The following is a 21,372-nucleotide window of genomic DNA, read 5'->3' on the forward strand; positions in this document are numbered from 1 at the left end:
GTTGACGGCAATCAAGTGAATACAGTGGTGTCTCAGTTCACGAACTTAATTCTTTTCACAATTCTAGTCAAAAACTGAGTTGGATGAGAATTGAATCAGATTCAATGGTTAGGTGCAATGTTGACCTTATGGGGAAATTGGATTCAGTTCTTGCCCTGTTTGGTTGGCGACCAGAATCATGGAAAGAATCAAGTTTATGAACCGAGGTACCACTGTACTTCAAAATAAATAGAGAATTTTGAATGTTCCTAACAAAAAAGAATGACAAATGTCTGAGGGGTAGATATGCCGATTACCCTGATCTGATCATTACACATTGAGAGTGTGTAATGTCACAATGTACTCCATAAATGTGTACAATTAGTGTGTGTTAATTAAAAATAAAAATATATTTAAAATAATACAGTACATAGGAGGATGAGTATAAGTTACATATATGTGTGTGCGTATACAAAGACCTGAGCACCCATGGATTTTTGGTATCTGAGGTGTCCTGAAACCTGCTGTCCCTGCAGATACCGAGGGACAATGGTCTCTGAGATGCAGCCTCCCCGACATTCCCAGACCCATTTCCCTGCCCCCATCCCCCAACACCCTACACCTTGTCTGTTGCTCGTTTCCCCATAGGAAGGGGGCCACTGTGTGCACTTACACCCCCAGTCTCTAGAACAATGACCCAGCACACAGTTGGCTCACATGTTTGTTGAATGACTGTGTGGATGACTTGGTGTAAATCTCTTGTGAGGGGCACCAAGCCGATGTCCAGGGAGCAATGATGAAGGTCACACTCCATACACAGCACTGCAGTATTTGGGGCCCACCTCAGAACCCCACCTTTCCCCTCGGATCGTCCCTTTGTGCCCATGGGGAACCCCAGCATTGCCCCAGCATGTGTCTCCTTGAGCCAAGGTTATCTGAATCAGGCTTTGTTTCTTGCCTCCCAGATCCTAAACAGGCTTTCCTGTCTCTGCCCATTGGACAAACTTCCTGAGAAGAGGGTGACTGGATCCTGTTTACAATGATCAAGCCAGCAGGGCCCACTGAAGGCAGGACTGGGCACAGGCCCCCAGAAGAAAGAGCGGGGCCTGGAAGGATGGGGAGGACCTGGATTAACAGAAAGGGTTGGGAAGAATTAGGCTGGGAGCAGAGAGAGCAGGTGAGGGGGCTGCTGAGGGGCCCAAGGGGACTGGGGGAACTCTGTCTGTCCTGGCTTCAGGGGGACACAGGGGAAGGAGCTGGGGGAGGGGGAGGGCCCTGATAGCCAGCGCTGCGGCCGTGGTCACGCTGGTAAAGCAAGGAGCACAGAGTGGTGGGGCTGGCTGGCGGCACTTTTGGCCTGACTGGACTCAAGGGACCTGCGGAGACCAAGATAACTGCACCTAAGGACTTGAAAAGAGCATAGAAGGTGGGGAGTTTGTTGGAGCCAGAGGAACTAGGGCTCTAGGTCAGGCACATCCTGAAGCCAGAAGATAAAGGAATGAGGCAGACAGGGTACAGGTCCTGAGGAACAGTTAACCAGAAGTAAACTGTGAGTGAACATACCAGAGGGCCAGAATAATTAACTTAAGCAAACTGACTACCAGGGCCTAATGGAATGCAAGGGACAAAGAACAGGTCCCTAACCACATGGAAGGCCTTGGAAGAGGTGAAATGCAAATGAAGCAGCTTGCTCTCCGGACTTCAAAGGCCTCCCTGCAACCAGGAGCAAGCCTGCTTTCCCTGGAGTACACCGGTCCCAAAAACGGTATAAAAAGCCAATGGACCTAAACATCCAAGGTTTTTCTGCTTTATGGAAACCCCTCCCCGACAAGCAGGGAGCTCTTTTCTTTTCTTTCTATGAAACAGGCATTTGGCCATTCCCCACCTGCTTGCTGCTTGCTCTTTTGTTGGCTTCAATATTTGTTGCCCCCAAACAAGAACCTGAGAGCTAGAGAGAGCTGCTTATAATCCCAGTGTGAATCTGGGCTTCGTCACTTACTGGCTGTGTGACGATGGATCAGTACTTTCACACCCCTGAGCCTCAGTTTCCTACCTGTAGACTGGGCCCAGCCTTGCGGGGTTGAAGGAAAGGGTAAAAGTAATCCTACAAAGCCTCTCATCTGGTACCAACACGGGAGAGGTGGTGATGGTTTCTGTAACCCTCTCCAGGCAGGCCCTCTTGGTGGACACTGAAGTGGGGACAGCTGGGTCGCCCCTTGCTGTGGAGTTCCTTCCCTCCTCTTCCCTGAGGAGTCTAAGGAGCTGGGAATAGAGGGCCGAGGTGGGTCTGACAGTCCAGACTGGGGAGGCAGCAGGGCAGGGAGGCCAGAGTTGCCCAGAGGAAGCCTGAAGGATCCCTCCATGCCTGCCTCCCTGGTGCTTGCACCATCCTGCAAGTTTCACCCCAGCCATCTCAGGAGAACAGGGCCAGAGACACACTATCCTCAGTTTGGGAAGAGGAGGGTAAGGAAAACGAGGGCAGTGCAGGCGGGCCTTCTCTGGGTGTTGGGGCCCTCTTTCGGCCTGATGCTGTTCATACAGTGTCAGGACCTGCTGCCCACTCAGCACCAAATCCTGCAGATCACTAACTCACTTCAACCCTGGGCTGGCCACACCTCTCTGGAGCTGAGTTTTGTCATCTGAGAGAAGGGGCTGTGTCAGCTGCTCCCTGCAGGTCTCTCTAGCCTTTGACAGTCCAGGCAAGGTTCCTTTCCATACCGGGGCTGGCAGATAGTGCCTCTTTTTGTGGTCAAGGACTATGGGCTCTAAGAGATGGGCCGGGTCCCAGGCTCAGGTCTCGGACACAGCCACAACTCCTCCTGTGTCACCTTCTAGGAATCTGCAGGCCCCTGTTGGGGAAGCTGCTCAAGACCCAGGCTCCGGAGCGGGCAGCTGGTTGCCAGGGAGACTCGTTTCTGAGAAGGAGCTCGGGGAAGGGAGTGAGTGAGTGCGTTGAAGAGAACCTCATGCCTGCCCATGCCCAGAGGAGCATGATCCTCCCTCAGTCCTGTGCTTTCTGTTCTGTGACCTCTTTGACCTTTGCAAATGCCTCTGCCCCTCCCTTCTGCCTGGAGGCCTCTTGGAAGGGAGGCACTTCTCTGAGGCCTGGCAGAGCCGGGCCCAGGGGCACTGCAGGGGCCTAGGGAATGCAGGGCAGGTCTCTGCCTGTTCCCTCCTGGTGCCTCAGGCATGTAGCCCCTCTCCCTGGTAAGCTGGGGGTTGGCAGGCACTGAATAGCGGCCCACAGGCTGCCTCGACCATACCATTCTAACTTCTAAGGGGGAAAAGGAGAGCCAGCCTAGTGGCTGGGAGGCAGATGAACCCTCCCCCCGCACCCCCCAGCGCCTGCCCCCTCAGAGGGCTCCCAGGAGACGGCTGGAGTGAGGCCCACACCTCTCCCTTTCCCCCCAGTTGCCACCTCTACCAGCTCAGCTGTCCCCTCCTCCAAGGCAGGCCCACTCTCTCAGCAAAGCCAGGTCCAGCCAGAGTGAGGGCCACAGGCCTACTTGGCGGGTCAGGCTGAAGGGTGCAGGGCACGCAGGGCCCAGGCAGGGCCAGGCACAGTGCCATCCGGTGCTCCCCCGGCCTCCTGGGACAGCTGCAGAGACCTTCCCTCCAAGGAGCTGGGCTGCTGCAGCTGGCTCTGAGGTCAGTGCTGGGGCTGCAGAGAAGGCCTGGTGAGGTGGGGGATGAGACCCTCAGCGACTCAGGAGGACATAGGGTAAGCTCAGAGGCGGAAACAAGGCCAGCAAGGGGCACAGCTATGCCAGGCCACACAGCAGTCTCCTCACTGTTATGGGCCCTGCTTTGAGGAACTCAAAGAAAGAAGCTGTAGATGATCTCGCAGGGGTGCATTCAGAGCAGGGCTCACGTGAGAAAGGGAGATCCCCCACTGCCCAGAATGATCCCCAGCCTAGTTTGGAGGCAGCTGCAGGAGCATTAAGGGAACCTGGCCACTGGACTTGCCTCGTGCTCTGGGGACGGTGTCTGGTTGTTTTCAAGCATTCCAGACTCCCTGGCTGCCATAGGAACCACTCAGATGCTAACCTCTCTTATAAGGTTGTTTGTTTTTATTTTTTCAATCAAAGCCAGTGCCAAGGCCTGAAGCCTGGGCCCCTTTTGTCAGCCTGACAGGTTCTTCAGACTCATCCACAGGCCTAGAAATTGCATCAGAATGAGTCGAACAGAGCCTTCACCCACCTCTGACTACCCTTTTCTGACTGCAGCCAAGCATGGTCAGAGCAGGTTAGTGAGCGGCTGGGTCTCTCCCCACGGGAGATGGCAGTGGGCAAGGCCCATCCCTTCTGTTCAGACCCAAGGAAGGCCAATCACCCACACTGCCTGGCCTCAGCGCTCTCCAGACAGGCATCACAGTTTCCAGCTGGGAGCTGGGAGGCGTCCTTTTTGGTCTACAAGCGTCAGGAGAGTGGCGGAAAGGCACGGGTGGGAGGCGCAAGTGCGGTGGGCAGCTCTGGGTGCCCTCAGTCAGCTGGACGAGGGAGCCAGGAGTTTAGGTCCTGCAGCTGCCGGTGAGTGCCTGGGGTGGGTCGGGTACCAGGGGACAGGGGACTGGGCACCATGCTCCTCTCCGCTGCCTGCCCAAGGGGATTCTCACAGCTACCTGCAGGGCCTCAGCATGACTGGGCTTTGGTGCTAGAAATTTGACTCTTAAAACTGCAGGGACACTAAGAAGCAAGCTGGGAAGGAGGAAACTCTGCCGTACCCAGCATGAGGAGAGTGCAAGATCAAACAGAAATGTTGAGTCTTTCTTGGACCCTCTTCTAGATTTCCCGGCCTGTGTTTGTAGAAGTCAAACATCACAAATGCTGGCCCATCCACTGGATGGAGCCCGCTGATACGTTTTGTTTAGCCTGTGTGGTGTTTCAAATATTTGAAAATTCACTTAAAATTTTTTTGGAATCCGGTTTATTTGGCCTTTGCATTCCCTCTCCCCACTCCTTTCTTGCCTTAAATAAATTTGAATTAGTTGCTAACATGTAAACATCAAGAATGTTTGCCTTTAAAAAAAAAAAAAAATCCAGGTTTCTGGCTTCCTTTGGGAACCAGGAAGAGCTTGGCACATGGGCCTGCATTCGGCACTGGCACCATTAGCCTGGGTGCCTAGCCACTGCTCACCAGGGGGTTGCCTACTTGTCCCCTTTGGTCCAGTGTCACCTGCCAGATAGGCTCTGAGATCATTATCTACCACCGGGGCATATTCCACCTAGGACCAACTGACTCCTTCCTGAATGGATGAACTTAAATGATAACGGAAATGCCCCGAAGGTGAATGAAGTCTTAGGCAGTTTCCAGCCCATCTGGACAGCTCTTCCAGGCCTTATTCCTCACTTGTTCCAGGAGCAGCTCATTGAGCTCAGAGAGAGGGTTGGGGGCCAAAGGGAAGGGGAGGTCATGGGGCCAGGAGCCAGGAGGTCTGGTTCTGGCCTTTGCTTGGCCACAGCTCTCAATGGGGCCTCAGGCGTGGCCTTCCCCTAATTGAGTCTTGGTGTCCCAACCTGCCACGGGAGCAGGTTGGACTGCATCAGGAAGTAACAGCAGGAATATCAGGGGCAGGCAGGTGAGCCTGTGGGGCAGTGTGCCAAGCTGGGTGCCAGTCCCTTGTCTAAAAGGAACAGCTGTGGCTAGAGGTGAAATTCTGAAATTTCAAGCCAAGCCAGGTACTCCGGTATTATTTGAAATCTTCCTTTAGAAAAAAATAGTCACAATTAAATTAAAAAGGCTACAAGGACTTAATGAAGCACACCTGTGGGCCACCCTTGCCCGTTTGCAGCCCTGTCATTAGATAGCTGCTAGGGTCCCTGTCAGCCAGCATAAGTATCTTATAATCTAGGATGTGCTCCTAGTCATAAGGCAAGTTACTGATGTATTTAGCCCTAGATACCAAGTTCCCAAGCCTAAGATTATAGCAATTCATGAAAACTGATTTTAAAATGTGGGAGACATGCAGGAGGCATAGCAGAAAGAGGCCCCAGGGAGACTGGGCCCAGCACTATCACTTGTCAGCCCCACTGTCCTAACCTGTAATGTGGCCCTAATGCTATCCAGTTTTACCACACCCAGTCCCCAGCAACCTTCTCCAGGTGTCTCTCCCATCCCCAACCCTGGGTCCCCAGATCTGCCTCTGAGCTTCTGTCCCTTTCTGCTGCAGGCACCATGAGCACAGAGGGCCCCAGCCTCACTGGGACCCCAGCCTTCCTCACTACCCCAGCCACTCCTGGGACCCTCGCAGAGGTGGCAGACGCCCTCCCAGTGCTCATTGCCCTGGCCTGCATCTTCCTCCTACTGGCCTCCTGCCTGCTGTTCCTGACGCTCTGCAAGCCAGCTGCGCTGGACCCAAGCTGCTGCCGGGCGCGGGAGTGCCTGCCCCACCACCCCTCCAGCCCCAGCGAGCCCCACCTGAGGCTCTGGAAGCGCCTGGGCTCCCTCCGTGGCTCCCTGCACAGCTTCAGGCGGGGCCAGGGCCGGCCTGCCCCTCCACACCCCCTGCGGGGACCCGACGACAGCCTCGGTGACAGTGACTGTACGGAATTTACCAAGATGTGACAGGGGCCCCCAGGTTTACCTGCAGAACCTCCTACCTGGCACCATAGACTACAGACGGCAGCCCAAGCAACCCATGCCCCACATCCCGCCCCCAAGGGCTTCTTCGGGTGCCTAGTCCAGGTCCTTTCCCAGAGGTGGCCTTGGAAGAGGACTTTCTCCCTATAGAGCCCCTGCTGCTGCCTGCTTGACGACCCCTGGGTCATACAGGAAAGATCAGGAGAGACCAGGGCAGGTGATGGCAGTGCCAGGGAGGCAGGGGGCTGGCTACCACCAGCAGGAGGAGGGGAGGGCAGCTGGGTACTGAGGAGGTACTGCAGTTGCCCTGTGCCCCACCCAGAGAAAGAGGCCACCTCCCTTCAAGTGGGACCGTTTAGACCTCCAGGACAGCTGTGGGACCTCCATCCTGGCCCATATCGGACGCTCTGTGTTTCATTGACTGATCCATCAGTATGGAGTTCTCAGACTCGAGAGACTTAGATTTTTCCACTCAAGGCCAAGGCTAAACAGGGTATGGGTCTCCAATTGGGAGAGTGTGCAGAGGGCTTTATTTCCTACCCAAGAGCCAGCCAGCCAGGCCCCACCCACCACTGGGCCACACCCACCCCACTCTGCTGGGACCCAGGGCAGCCAGCCAGGTCTTCTCCATGACTGGGCCTTGGGTTTGTCACTCCCCAGCTTCCAAACCTTCACTGGCTCCCTAATGCCCACTGGACACAGCCAAAGCTCCCACCCTGGTGTACACTGCACTCCTGAATTAAATGTGTCTCTCTTGGAAAGCTGAGACTCCAGGAAACCTCCTGTCCTCCCTGTCCACCTTATGCTTCACGCAGCTCCTGCTCTGCAAAGCCCTCTCTCCTCCAGCCAAACTACCCTCCTGCCTGGAACTCTGACTTTCCTCCTCCTGTAACCTACATTGTCTTGCCTATGTCTCTTTCCTCCAAGCCTGGGAGCCTGTGGAGAGCTAGATCTTATCCAACCTCCTGCTTTGACCTGCCAGCTCTGGGAATAGAAGCATTGAACCTTTGTTTAGGGGTGAAGGTTGCCCAGGCTGCATGCATCCTTAACCCCAATGCAGCAGGAGACCTGTAAGAAGCCAGCACAACCCTGGGCCCCATCTGCCCTCTGATGTCTCCAGAAGGAAGACCGCTCTCCAGGCAGGCCCTGCTGGAGGGGCCACTGCACCTGGCTGCCTGCCCTCCTTCCCTTCCCTCCCTCTCCCTCTTCCAGCTCAGTCTGACCTCAGATGGGGAACCCAGCTTTGCCAGAAACTCCTCATAGGGCATGGGAGGAGGCACCCAGAGACCTGAACTTCTCCTTAAGAAGGAGGGGGGAGAAGCAAGGAGCCTGCCATGACTTGTGTCTAGATATCCCCCCAAATTTTCATGAGGTCATAGATGGAGCTTTTCAGAGGTGGCCAGATCTAGAGTATGATGCTGGGATCAAGGGTGTATGATTACTAAATTAGTCCATTGATTGGCTTGGCATAGTTCTGGGTAGGATTAAGGGTGCCCTTCCCTGGTGTGAGTGCTACCCACCCTAAGGGCAGGAAGCCTGGATAGAATATAAGGGACAGAAAGAGGGTTGCTGTGTTCAGTTTGTGCTTGCTACGTCACTGCTTTGCTGCCTTATGCCCACCATGAACTGTTTCTCCTCTGCGATTCCCCTCTGCCATGCCACCCTGCCTTGGAGCCAGAACCTCTACCAACTGTGAACTACAATAAACTTTTTCTCCTTTAACTTTGGGTGCTGGGTATTTTGTCTCAGAAACAAGAAAAAGTAACTAAGACAGAGCCTCACATTACTCACAGACTCTAGGAGTTTGGTCGTGAGCAGTGTTGTGTAAATAGAAACCAGTTCTCTGGGGTAAAGGAACTGGGCAGGCCTCCTCCCATCAGCTCTGTTCCTCCTGCCTCTTCCTGGTTTGCTTCCCCAGGGCCTGAGCCCTGTGGGTTGCCACCCCCCCACACACACACACATTGTTCCCTGGCCAGCAGGCCCTGCTTGGCAGAGGTATTCCCTTGGGGTGGGGGTGGGGGTGGGTGCCTGGATGCCTGAAGGAGAAGGAAAAGCTGTGGGAATGGGGGGCTCTCAGAGGTCTGTCTGTACCCCTATGTTGGAAGGGCTGTGGGTCTTGGGGTGCCTATCAGTAAGCCAGGCAGATACTAGGCTGGATTGTGTCTCACATAGTTTTCAGGGGGGCTCTCCAGAGCTGAGGCCAGAGGGAGAGAACCCTCTTCCTGGAACCAGACTCCTGCACATCCCCAGGGCTTCCTGGAATTAGCTCCTTGGTCTCAGTCCCTTTCTTGTCTGCTCCTGGTCCCCACATTAGGAAATAGGCATTGTGCCTCCCAGCCTCTATCCCTGCCCCAGCCCAGAGCCTGCCCAGGGCAGGCGCAGATTTGCTGTGTTTGGCTGAGTTGTTAGGAAAGCCCTGCAGCTGGTGAAGAGAGTCATTCATTCCTGGCCTCCCTCCCTACCTGGCAATGAGGCTGGCTGGGGTCAGGAAGAGGGGGAATGAGCTCATTTTTGAGGTCCTCCTCCTTTTCCTTCTGAGCCTCGAAGAGGTCGCTCTCCTGCTCCAAGGCAAAGGAGCCCTTTCTTCTTCTGCCTGTTGCTTCCAAAAAGGGGCTTCGGCCAAGGGCTATGAAAGCCACTCTGTTCTGGCCTAGCAGGGCCTGGCTCTTTTCCCCTGCTCCTTTCTGGGAAAGTGTGACCTCCCCTCATTCCTGCTCTGAAAGGCCCCTATGGGTGCGTTGGGGCTGCAGAGCTGCCAGGACAGGGAGAGCAGGGCCCTCTTGCTTGTTGGGGGGCCAGGGACCTGTCCTCAGCTGATACCACCTGGGGCCCATGCTCCCTGGGAGGGATGAGGGAGCTGGGTGCCCTTTTTCTCACAGCAGTGACCACTTCTCGAGCAGCAGGCCCACCCCAGACCTTCTCCTGTCCCCACCCTCCATGCTATGATGCAACTGAGCTTGCACCCTCCAAGCTGAGCACTCCCCTGCCTTCCCCAACCTGCCACCTGCCCCAGGGTCCATGGCCACCTGCCTGCACAATGCTGTGGCCCTCAGGGATGTCCTCAGGGATGCTGGCCTCGTAGCTACTCTGCAGGAAGATGGGTCGGTTGTCGTTCACATCCAGGATGGTGATGAACACAGTGGCTGTGCCTGTGTGCCGTTTGCCTACGGGGCCATTGTCTGTGGGAGACGAAGGACAGGTTTTAGCAAGGGGCAGACTTCCTGGGCACTGGCCGGAGATGCACCCTGCTCTGCGTCACCTTACGCTGGCCTGTGTCTGGAGACTTCCTTTGCAGATAAAGAACATCACTAACAATATCTAGTACTCACATAACACCAGCAGCCGGGCATTCTTCTAACTCACTCGGTCCCCACAGCAGCCCTGTGGTTGGGCATTATCCTCCCTAGTTCCTGGAGGAGGCAACTGAGGCTCAGACAGGTGGAGAGGGTAAGCCCCTAGGAAGCTGTGCATGCTCATTTATTTTGAAAGAGAGGTCTTTGATGATGCAATTAAATCAAGGATCTTGAGAGATCATCCTAGATTATCAGGTGGGCCAGAAGCCCAATGTATCCTTGTAGAATAAGAGATGTAGTTTCAGCACTTGGGAAGCTGAAGCAGGTGTAGGGTTTGAAACCAGGAGTTTGAGACCAGCCTGGGCAGCATGGTAAGAGTCTGTCTCACAGAGACAGAGAGAGAGAGAGAGAGAGGATGAGAGTGAGAAGGCAATGGGAGATTTGGAGCAAAGAGAAGGCCAAGTGAAGATGGTGCCACAGCTCAGGAATACCTACAGACACCAGAAACTGAGGGTCGAGGGAGGCCTCTCCCCTAGAGCCTTTGGAGGGACTGTGGCCCTGCTAATACCTTCTTGAGCCAGGAGAGGACGCTTTCTCTTCTTTTAAGCTACCGAGCTTGCGATGATTGGTTCCCACAATCCCAGGGCCCCGGAAAGGGACCTGGGGCACCTGGACACCATCCTTGGCTGCACTCCACAGGGGACAGGCAGGATGAGGGCCAGGGACACTAGAACTTCTGGTTTTTCAAAAAATTAAACATCTGAATTTTAAATAAAATGTCCTGATTTCTTAGTGTGCACACCTTCTAGTCATTCCTTATAAATGACACAAATCAGAGGAATAAAGGTGGGGGTCAGATTTAGCCCGGGGCCTTCTGCATTCAGGGTCCCGGACCTGCTTGGCGTCCAAACCTAAGGATTCACCCGGGCTGAGCAGGGGTGGTAAGGACAGGCGCCTCGGCCCAGCCCTGAGGCAGCTGTTGGGCTGTCCTCCTCGGAAGTTAGGGCTATGTGTTCGGGTGTGGCGGTAGCCCCAGGGAGGAGCCAGATAGCAGGAGTTGGCTGGGGACCCAGGGTAACTCCATCCTTTCCCAGGGCAGATGACCACATATGGGTGCAGTCGCCTGCCCCAGGGCAGGTCCTCCCTAGACCAGCCTCTGGCCACCCCAGGGCCCTGCCAGCTCCATCCAGCTGAGACACCGAGCTGGGAGAGCTTCTAGAAAGTCAGACACTGAGCCCTGCCATCCTGCTGAAGCCTGAGGATGACTCATCTGCAGAGGGCAGGGTAGCACCCAGGATGGGAAGAGAGCAGGGCAGAGGGCTCAGGCAGCCGGGCATGACCAGGTTGGGGGGACAGCGGGCTGCCAAGAGCCAGGTGCAGAAAGCTCAATCCCATCTCACACAGAGCTCACTGCAAACACAGAAATGCACGCTGCTGAGGGGCCCAGGGCCCTGGGGCACAAAGGCCACATCACCTCTTCTTCCCCTCCAGTCTTCAAGGGCTCCCCACTGCTTGAAGATCAAAGACCAAACTTCCAACTCAGTGTTTGGAACCACAACCCAGCCCTACTGGATGGCAGCCTCTCCTTCCCAGTGTAGGTCACACCCTGGGACAGCTGTCTCACACACACACACACACACACTCGCACACGCACACACACACACGCACAGGACTCTCCCCCCTCCAGGTGTGTGCATGAGCTGGTTCGTCTGCCCCAAGTGCCTGAGAGGCTTCTCCACCCACTGAAAGCCTGCTTGGCCCTCAAGACCGTGGTGGGCACCCTGTGTCTGTCCATCAGCCCCTGCCCTCTCCTGGAAGACCGTGTCCCTCTGAGGACTCCCTACTCCCTGACACTGAAGCCTGGGATTCTGGGCAGGTGCAGCACCCCAGCTCAGGGATGGGCACCTCTCTCTCCTGGCTGCAGAGGGGCTCAGTGGGGGATGCTGGGACCCAGGAGCTAACCAGAGCTGCCTGGGGACTGTGCTGGGGAGATGGATCGAGGAGGAAAGGAGGAGCAGCTGCAACCACTGGCCAGCCACCTTGCGGTGCAGAGAGGGCAGGCGGGCCCTGCAGACAGGCCTGATGGCATCACCTGAGCCCTGAATCCAGCCATACCTGCGGCTAGATCACCAGGGGGATAGGCTTTGTGTGCTCATATTGGTGAAATCAGTTTATTTTACTTTTAGAATTTGCAACCCAAAGAGTTCCTGGATGCTGCTTCCTCCGGGAAGCTTCCCTGACCTCCCTGCACCCACGGTCCTGTCACCCTTTGCACCATTATGTCAGCCCTTGTCTCAGTCTCCCCTTGACAAGCTTCTGCTCACCATCCTAGCAACTCGCATAAGCATAGCGGTGACCTCACATCCCCGAGGGCTTGGTGACACTGGTGTGAGTCTGGTGGCCCTTTCCCTACTCCGCCCAGAACGACTGCCCTGGTGGGGTGCATGCAGTGGGCACGTACCAATGGCCTCCAGGACGAGTGTGTATGCGGCTGTGGTCTCGCGGTCCAGGCCCACCACGGTCCTCACCATGGCATCGCGGTAGCCCACACTGAACTTCCCGTCCACGTTCCCCTCTGGGGGAAGAAGAGAGAGGCCTCAGGACAGGCGGCAGAGCGAGGGCCGGCAAGGGAAGTGGCACCTCAGCTCTGCTCCTGAGGGGGACTTGAGGGATCAGTCAGAGCACACTGCTGGCCTCCGATTACTGATGAAGAAACAGAGCGATCCAGGAGCCACACTGCTCCAACTTGCCCTGCCCAGGCTCTGATGGGGTGCAGGCTGTGCCAGCCGAAATCTGGCATCAGAAAGGTCTAGCATTTATTGAGCACCTACTGTTTACCAGGCATTCCACATGGCCCAGTTCATTTAACTTTCATTGACTGAGGAGAAAGGTTCCTTTCGAGAGGCTGAATGCAGTCTGGGTTTCTCTTCTGGGCTGAGTGAGGAGACTGGCCCTTCCCACACTGCCGCTGTTGGCTGAGCAGCCAGCTCGGGTTGGGGCTGTGATGTGTGGCAGAGGATGGTGGGGTTGCCGAGCTCTCCCCAGGCATCTCATTTCAGGGGTTTGGTGGGAATAGTGCTTCAAGTGACCCTCATAGGGCACCATGCAGTGAGGGTTAGGCCAGGTGGGCAGGAGAAGGTGTAGCTGGTCTTCCTGAGCTCAGGACTCTGAGGTGAGGGTCACCTCTCCAGGTGTATGGCTCCCTGAGCCCTGGCAGGCAGTGTGGCATTCTGGGCAGCAGAGGGCACCACTGCACCAGGCTTGGGGCCAGCTGGGCACAGGACTGCTCAGCTCCTGGTAGAAAACTGCAAGAGCTCTCAACAGGCCAGCAGAACCCACCCCCTTCTGGTGCTGGGGGCTACCAGGTGCTCCCTTGTGCTGGTTGGTTTGTACCCAGAGAAAGTCTCTGGACCCCCAAACACTCCCTAGTGTATGAAGTACAATCTTCAAGGGACAATCTGGCCTCTAGCAGGGCCAAAGAGGGACTAACATGCAATCGGTGCCAGTGGCTGAATCTTGGGGCTGATGTCAGAGCTCCCTGTGGAAAGGAGAGTGTAGAATGCAGAGCCAGAGGGCTGGGATGGAGCAGGCTGCAGCAGTGTCAGGGAGGTGGGTGTGTGCATTGCACAAGTGCACAGGCACACGTGTGGAAAGCAGCTGCCACAGAGGGTGTGCTAAGAGAAGACTGAGCCTCTAAATGGCCACAGGTGGGCTAAGGAACGTGGAGGACTTCTCCTTGCCTGCTATGTGTGCCAGCACTTCTCTGGTGGGCCAGGCATGGAAGGATGCTGAAAAACAAACCATCCTCTTCCCGGACATGACACTTCAGGACATGTTTGCCACTCCCTGCAGATCCCAGCACCATGGCAGACATCACTGACTGGCCCTGCCCACTCTTCATGCTGAGCCTGGCCACGGCCTCATCACTGTTGGCCACAGCTCCGCAACATTTTTTAGCTAAAACCAATTCATTTAGGGAGGGAGTTCTAAACCACTGGCCTCCACACAGCTGGGGACCTGCCTTGTGAGTAAAGGGTCCCGGGGAAGGACAAGGCCCTGCTCCTCCAGCCCCTGCTTCATCACCATCACTTAGGGTGCAGTGGGGACCTCGGTTAGTCCTCGATCCCAGCTGAACCCCTTGCAGCAGCTTCCAGAGGTCCCAGAGCCAGACCACAGTGGGCAGGTGTGCAGCTGAGCACTGAGGTGGGGGTGGGCCCTGTCTCCTCACCCTGCCCCAGGGTGGCCTGACTGGGGATCAAGGCAAGGCCGCACCTGTGATGAAGTAGCTGAGCTCGGCGTTGAGGCCCATGTCGTTGTCTGTGCAGTTGAGCCAGACCACACGGAACTCCCTCGGCACGTCCTCGGACACCGACACGTTGTACACGGCTGGGAAGAATGTGGGGGTCTCGTCGTTCACATCCAGCACTGCAGGAGAGGGGCATGGGGCTAGTCCAGCTCTGCCTGGGACAGGCTGGCTCCAGGGCAGTTGGCTCAGCCTTGGACCATGGAGGAGAGGGATTTCCAAGGGAGTCACCAACCCTGGTGGCATTTGTGCCAACAGTTCCTGGTCTCATGCCCGGGGCCCCTGGGGCTGGCTGGAGCCAGGGCCCAGTTGACCAGTACTCCACAACCTCCGTCTGCCCCTGGGGCTTGTTGCTGCTCATGCTGTCAAAGGGAGGAGAGAAAATCGCAGAGCTTTTCTGCAGCACCTGCCTAATAACCATGACAAAGATGATTCTAATAAAGATGATGACGGGGACCGCATGTGAGGTCCTCCACGTGCCAGGCCCAAGCTGAGAGCCCACCTTCAGGACCACACACGGCCCTCATGCACCCTTGGGAGCCAGCGTTATCACATATGCTGTAGCTGAGGACACAGCTCAGAGCAGTTGGTGACTTGTCCACAGACACACAGAGACAGAGTACAGGGGCTTGGGTTTTGGGGAGATCCTCTCCAGTGTGTGAAAGGGTCCTAGGGAAGGTGGCTGGCTTTGACAAGTTTCCCGCCAAAAGGTTTCATTTCCCTTAAAGATGTTTCTCCAGCTCTGCATGCCAGGCCCATCTTCCCTGGGCACATGGGGGTTTGGGGTGACCTTCACAGTGAGGCGACCCTACCCAGGAAAAATGATGGGCTTCTGTGGGCCTTGGAGAGACTGCACATACTCCCTATCCATTATTGTTAGCCAAGAAGGGGGTCCCCGAACTGGCACTAGGACCCACAGGCGAACACTGGACCCGCAGGAGAGAACACCTGGCTCTATCCTGCCATCTCAGGCGCCAACGAGGAGAGGCCATCCTATGAGAGCTGCAGGAGCCAGTGAGGGACGGACAGGTCTCATCTTGCCACTTATTTCCCTGGCCCTACAGCCATAGCTCGGGTCAGTGTCCCCTTCCCACCCTGAGAATTAAAGACACATCCCAAGCAGATGAGAAACAGCTCCACACTCACAGAGAGCAGAGACCACAGGAATTAGCTGGAGAGGATCTAAGGGATCTTTGAGAGTTCAGGAATCTCGCTGCCCTCTTTCCAGGGCAGCACTGTCCTTCCACCCGGAGCCTGGGGTTCTACACCCACAGGATGAGGAGTGGGGACAAGGCTTTGCTGGTCTGTGCAGGGTGGTGGAGACAGGCCGGCCTCACTGTGTGCAATGCCCCATTGAGAAGGGCGCCCCGTGGCCGGTTGCCAGCCGTGGTGTGTGGGCTCCCCTCCTGGCTGGCACCAACCCGGCCTGGCACCGCCCAGGGCCCCTGCTCACCTCGAATGGTGAGGGTGCTGGTGGAGCTCTTGGTGGGTGTGCCCGAGTCGCTGGCCACCACCCGCAGCTGGTACTCAGCAATGCGCTCTCGGTCCAGCTTGGTGGCAGTGACCACCACCCCACTGCTACTGTTGATTAAGAAGTCCATGCGGGGCATGCCCACCTGCATGCGGTAGGTCACCAGCCCGTTCAGGCCCTCGTCCAGGTCGATGGCCACCGCCTGAGGCAGAGGGGATGTGGCTTGAGGGTCAGGGACACTGGAGCAATGCTTCTCACCTAGGAAAGCGCCCTCCTCCCTTCCTCTGCACCCACCTGCATGTGGCTGTGCCAGACACACCTGCTGCCCTCAGAGCCCCATGCCGGCCACCATCCCCAGTGTCACCACCCAGAGGCTGAGGGTCAGCACAGGTGTCCAGACAGGTTCTGGTCCAGACACACTGAGTGAGGCCAGGGACACTCTCGAGTCAGAGTCCAGGTCCCCGGGCTCAGCCAGTGGTGTCTGCAGCAGCTTCAGCCTCCAAACTCTCCAGCACCCCAGGACCCTTCCCTCATCCTCCACCCCCCATGCTGGCTTCCAGCAGCTGCACTACTTAAAAGCTCTTCTGTTATCCAGACGTCAAGCTCAGAGGCCACTCAGCCAACAGACTCCTCTCCTGCTTGGCTGTGACCTATAAGACAGCAGCAACAAATGTATGATGATGTCAGGATTCTTTTTTTTTTTTTTTTTTGAGCCAGGGTCTTGCTATATAACCCCAGGTTGGCCTTGAATTGAGTGATTCCCCTGCTTCAGCCTCCTGAGTGCTGGGATTACAGGTGTGCACCACGACACCCAGCTCAGGAATTTTTTTCCTGGTACTGGGGATCGAACTCAGGACCTTGTGCTTGCAAGGCAGGCGAGATGCCACTGAGTGAAATCCCCAGCCCCTCAGGAACTTTTTTTAAGTCACCTGAAGATTTCATTTATCAGTTCATCTCATCAGAGGCCAAGTGTGGGCAGAGCACCTTCTCATGCCTGTGCTGTTCCCACTGGTGTCTCTGGTCCCCATCAGAGCTACCCCAATTCAAAACCCTGCTCTGCTGGGGTTTTACAGAATTGCATTTAAGATCTTGGAGGAGGACTGGAGTTGTAGCAGTGATAGAACACTTGCCTAGCACACACAAGGCCCTGGGTTCCATCCCCAGTATTGGAAGAAAAAAAAAAAGACACTGGAGGAAAATGTGCAGTAATAGTTAAAACAAGAGCTTTGAACTAAGCCATGACTTTCACCATTGGAAGCCAGCAGACTAATTCACATTCAACAACCTGGACAAGGGGCTGTCCTGATTTGGTTTGAATGCTTCCCAAGATGGGGCGCTCACTACTTTATTTTATCTGTATAGCTCGAATCCCTGGAAGAAGTTCTGCACACCTAGCAGAAATCTATTGGTTGAGGTCCTAGATGTGACCAGGAAGGGTCTCATCAGAACCTCTTCCTGCACCTGGGGACTGTTTCTAAGTTAAATGCTCCCTGACCCCTCACCCTCCTCATGTGAACTCAGCAGTGGCCTGGGTGGGCAGCTCTGCTCCTGCTGTCTGTGAGCCCCAGAGAACTGGGTTTGGGGGCTCATTCGCTCTCAACCTCCCCTCTCTCTGGGATTTCTTGGGGGAATGTCGCTGCACCCTGGATGGAGGTGTCCCCTGCTGGAGCCCAGTCAAGGCAACGCTGTTCACTTGCTCTGACGGGTGAAGAAACTGAGGCACAGAGGGCCAGCATGGTACTGCTAAGGTTGCCCACTCTGGTATCCTGACAAACAACCCTCTCTTCTTTGAGTGGGAACAGACTGCCCTGATCCCGCTGAATCTCGAGTGTAAATCATGACAGACAATGCCCACCATGGCTCTCAGGCAATCCCGGGACCAGGCTGCTTTCTCCGTGTGTCTAGCTGGACACCCACAGGGTGGCACTACTGTGCTCTCCATTCCACAGGCAGGGCAGCCAAGGCTCAGAAAGATTGAGGAGTGTGCTCCAAGTCACACAGCACACCAGTGGTGGAATTGGGATGCACACATATACTGGTTGGACTCAAAGCTTATGCTTTTTGGTTCTGTCTTGTTCTTTGAAGCACTGGGGATCAAACCCAGAGTCTCATGCATGACAGGCAAAGGCTCTGCCACTGAACCACATCCCTGAGACCTAAAGCCCAAGCTCTTGACCATGAAGGCCTTCCAGAGTTTCTACATACAAGAATGATAAAAAATACAGTGAACACACTTATCCCATCATTCTTGCCACTTGCCGAAGCAGTTCTGGAAGTCCTCTTTCTTGAGTGTCTTTGGTTGTACTATTGTGGCCACCCTGATGTCCTGAATCAACTCAAAACGTTTACCTTTCATGGTCATTTGGCTTTGGGGAAGAGCCTGAAGTCACCTGGTGCCAGATCCGGTAAGTTGAATGAGGACACACTGTAATATTTTTATGAGCCCGCCTTTCTATTGGATGGCATTTGGCAACAGAACTCATATTTTTAATCAAAACTCATAGACACTCAGGAAAGAAGACTTCCAGAACTGCTTCAGAAAGTGGCAAGAATGATGGGCTGTGTTCACAGTGAAAGGGAGGATTTTGAGGGGGATTGATGGCAATGTGTTTTTCACTGTAATAAATTTTCTTTTGATTTAAACATCTACTGTCTATTTTGATCACCTCTAGTAGCTCCTGCCTGGCATTGTCTCCCAGAAGCAGCATCTTCAGAGCTCCCGAACTAGAAAGATAATGAGCAGGAAGCCGAGGGGCCAGGCTCAAGGTGGCTTCTATACTTGATGTCCACAGGGGCCTGTACAGAGCTGCCTTGGGGCTTATAGGAGGCCAGGAGAAGAGTGTCCCTGTGGGTGTGCCTGGGCCACACATATCTGACTGTTCTAGAGCCACCTGCAGGATAGGGGCATTGTCAGACCTCCACAACCAGGCCCCAAGAAACCCTCCAACCTGGCCTTCCTTTCCCCTCATTTCTGCCTTTCCCTGTCGGCCTGTCCCTCCCTGTGGTGCTGCCCCTCCCCTTTCCAGTCCACCTGTCCTTCAAGATGGGGCTTGATCCCCTTCCCATAGCCCCTTCCGGCCATGACCAGTCCAGTCCCCAAGGCTGGTGGCCTGTGCGTGTACGCACTCCCTGGAGGTCTGGGTTGCCACCCCCCGGCCTCCCCTACAGAGTGCTCAGCACAGGGCACACAAGGTCACCCACTGTACCTGCTGGCCGGCGGGGACAATGTGATGTGAGGATGACTCACCTGGTAGACGGAGACCCCTGCAGGGATGCCTTCGAGCACCTCAGCCATGAAAGGCAGGTTCTGGAAGGTGGGGTCATTGTCATTGAGGTCCAAGAGGTTCACAAACACCGTGGCACTGCTGGTGGCCTTCAGGGGGGGTCTGCCAGCTAGGGGGACAAGGTAGAGAGGAGATTCTGGAGAGGGAAAGATGGGAGAAAGGGGAAAGAGACAGAAGAAAGAAAGGCAAGAGGGAGAGGGTGGTAGACTCAACACCCTCACCCCAGGGGCCCCAGAGAGGCAGTGTGGACCTTGCGCCCCCTGCTGGGTCCTTGTGTCCTCAGGTGTTCTGGGGGTCACACCTGGGATGTGGTCATTACTCTACTCCTAGTGACCTGACACAGACCTCCTGGTTAGGGCCCAGCCCCTGAGGACCAGGCACAGGGAGATGTCCCGGCCCAGAGGGTCAAGGGCTATGGCCTAAGCCAGTAGGGACTTTGCAGGGCAGCCATGGGATCCGTACAGTCAGTGACAGAGACGATGATCTTGCGCATCAGCTCGGCCTCCATGGGGTCGGGGTTCTCACGGTCCAGCATGATGTGCGTGGTGCGGATCTTGCCCGTGGTGCTGTTGAGGCTGTAGAACTTGTTGGGCGGGTGGATGTTGTACACCAGAGTGCCGTTCTCCCCCAGGTCTGGGTCCATGGCTACCACCTGCCCAAGGAGGGAGCAGACCCCTTCTCTGAGCCACTTGCTGGCCTGAGCACCACCTGCCCAGGAGCAGGGAGGTCAGACGCTGCAGCTGCAACAGGAAGCTTTGGACTGAAGGACAAGTCCCTTTCTCCATTCCCATCTGGGAGTCCCGTGTGCACAAGTGGGGGTGGTGGCTCTACCCTCCGTGAGGACCACACCAGGTAGCACATCCAGTGGCACCAGCAGGCACCCGTGACAGTTGGAGCCCAGTGTCTCATAGGCACCAGGTCCTCTCCACACCCAGTCATGGCCTTATGAGTGGATACTCATAATTACGCCCATTTCACAGATGAGGCTCAGTGAGGTTCCCAAGGTCTCAAAGCCAGGGAAGCAGCGCAGCTGGGATCCCACCCCAGCTCAGGGTTCCTCCACAGCCCATGCTAGCAGCCAGCAGGCACGTTCCAGACATGCAGGGACACTCAGGACAGCAGCAGCCCACAGGTCCCTTGCCGTAGAGTTTGTACCCATGCTGAGTGCTGGAAACTGGATGTTATCACCAAACCCTCCCTTCCTCTAGAGCCTCTGACTGTGGAGTGATGTGCAAAGAATTGGGCCTCTGTGACACCATGTGACAGGCCTGGGCAGGGCCCAGAGTGGCACAGGTCTCACAGCACCAACCGAGGGCAGACCCTCCGCCAGGATGGCAGTGGCCCTGCCCCTCAGCTCCCTGCCCTGCCCTTTGCCATGGAAGCCATCGAGGGCCCAGAGGTGGGTGAGATCAAAGCCGGGGAGGGTGACACAGTCCCCAGGCTGCATCAGGACAGTGTCATTCTTAACTCCAAAACATTCAGCAATGCCAGCCGGGCCTCTCCAGGCCCTTCATCTTACTTGACGTGTGGAATTTATGCTTTGGCAGCAAAATCTGTCTCTCCTCTGGTTTAATCCCCAGCCAGTGGTGTCTCTGGGGCCACCAGACCAGAACAGAAAGGCGACCCGGTCCCTGGGCCCTGGGGAGGCCAGAGAGAGAGGGCCGAGGCAGGGCTGAACCTCCACCAAGGCTGCTTCTAGAACAGGGTTGAGGGCACCGTGAGTCCCACACCAGACCGCTTCTCCTTTCCCTCCCCAGCACTGCGGACCTAGGGGTGGGGACCCCACCTTCCAGGACTGAGACACCCTCATCACGCCGTGGGCATGTTGGCGTAGTGCCCACGGCCTCTGTAATGGGGACCACATCACACCTTCCTATAAACAGGAGACAAGGCTCTTGGGCACATGCGGCATGGTTCAAACCAGGCAATCCTTCTCCGATGGACGGGGACACCAGCGTCCCTTTGTGTCTCTCTACAGTGAAAGGAGGGATGGAATTTTTACCGTTTTTCTGGATGGGGAAACTGAGGCTCAGAGCATAATGACCCGATGCAGGCAAGCACATGGGATCAATTTCACAGCGGGGTAGCTCTGCTCTTCTCCCCCTCACTGGGGCCAGAGGTGCCCGGGTAGTGGCTTTCAAGTGCCTCTGGCTGGAGTAGGCACTGGCTTCCACCTCTTGGCCCCTTCCTGGCTATGGGGGAAAGAGAGAGAGCAGAGGGCTGGAACCCTCCCACAGGGTCCCCGCTGGGCAGTTCTGCAGATTTCACCACTTTCCTCTCATTTATTTCCCATTTCATGCTCGTCATTTTTCTCCTGGCCTGACGGGGAATAATTCTCTCCCTCTCCCTCGGCTTTATTTTGCTGGAGGGCTTTGAAAGGCTCTAAATCAATGCCCATCAGACAGACCCTTGAAGGAGGCTGCAGGTGCCCGTGAGAGCCAGGCCACATGCTCCCTGCAGACG

General features: G+C 55.8%; 2 protein-coding genes across 12 annotated transcripts in view; one reads left to right on the forward strand and one right to left on the reverse strand.

The window, feature by feature from the left end:
* Nucleotides 1-21,372, reverse strand: part of Cdh23 (cadherin related 23) — a 369,425-nt gene that overhangs the window by 86,340 nt on the left and 261,713 nt on the right. For all 8 annotated transcript variants that reach the window (XR_015440528.1, XR_015440529.1, XM_087185444.1 and 5 more), the window contains exons 22-27: nucleotides 19,372-19,561; nucleotides 18,873-19,018; nucleotides 15,608-15,827; nucleotides 14,124-14,276; nucleotides 12,313-12,426; nucleotides 9,589-9,737 (exon numbers count right to left, since the gene is read on the reverse strand). Coding sequence is in view for 6 of the 8 variants with exons in the window: in XM_087185444.1 (XP_087041570.1) it covers nucleotides 9,589-9,737; nucleotides 12,313-12,426; nucleotides 14,124-14,276; nucleotides 15,608-15,827; nucleotides 18,873-19,018; nucleotides 19,372-19,561 (972 nt within the window). In the remaining 2 variants the exon portion in view is untranslated. The remainder of the gene's footprint in view (nucleotides 1-9,588; nucleotides 9,738-12,312; nucleotides 12,427-14,123; nucleotides 14,277-15,607; nucleotides 15,828-18,872; nucleotides 19,019-19,371; nucleotides 19,562-21,372) is intronic.
* On the forward strand, nucleotides 3,373-8,280 carry CUNH10orf105 (chromosome unknown C10orf105 homolog). 4 transcript variants are annotated; one of them, XM_004846226.4, is made up of 2 exons: nucleotides 3,373-3,700; nucleotides 6,149-8,280. In XM_004846226.4, exon 2 carries the CDS (start codon nucleotides 6,154-6,156, stop codon nucleotides 6,541-6,543), a length of 390 nt encoding a protein of 129 aa, XP_004846283.2. In that variant the 5' UTR covers nucleotides 3,373-3,700; nucleotides 6,149-6,153; the 3' UTR covers nucleotides 6,544-8,280. The 4 variants fall into 4 exon arrangements, with proteins under 4 accessions (XP_004846283.2, XP_004846282.2, XP_021115247.2 ...); XM_004846225.4 differs by having other exon boundaries at nucleotides 3,376-3,627; XM_021259588.2 differs by lacking the exon at nucleotides 3,373-3,700 and adding an exon at nucleotides 3,720-4,224.

The sequence above is a fragment of the Heterocephalus glaber genome, unplaced genomic scaffold, assembly GCF_053883595.1.
Source record: "Heterocephalus glaber isolate CG9 unplaced genomic scaffold, H.glaber_assembly_v1.0 deba00001497, whole genome shotgun sequence".
Lineage (NCBI taxonomy): Eukaryota > Metazoa > Chordata > Mammalia > Rodentia > Bathyergidae > Heterocephalus > Heterocephalus glaber.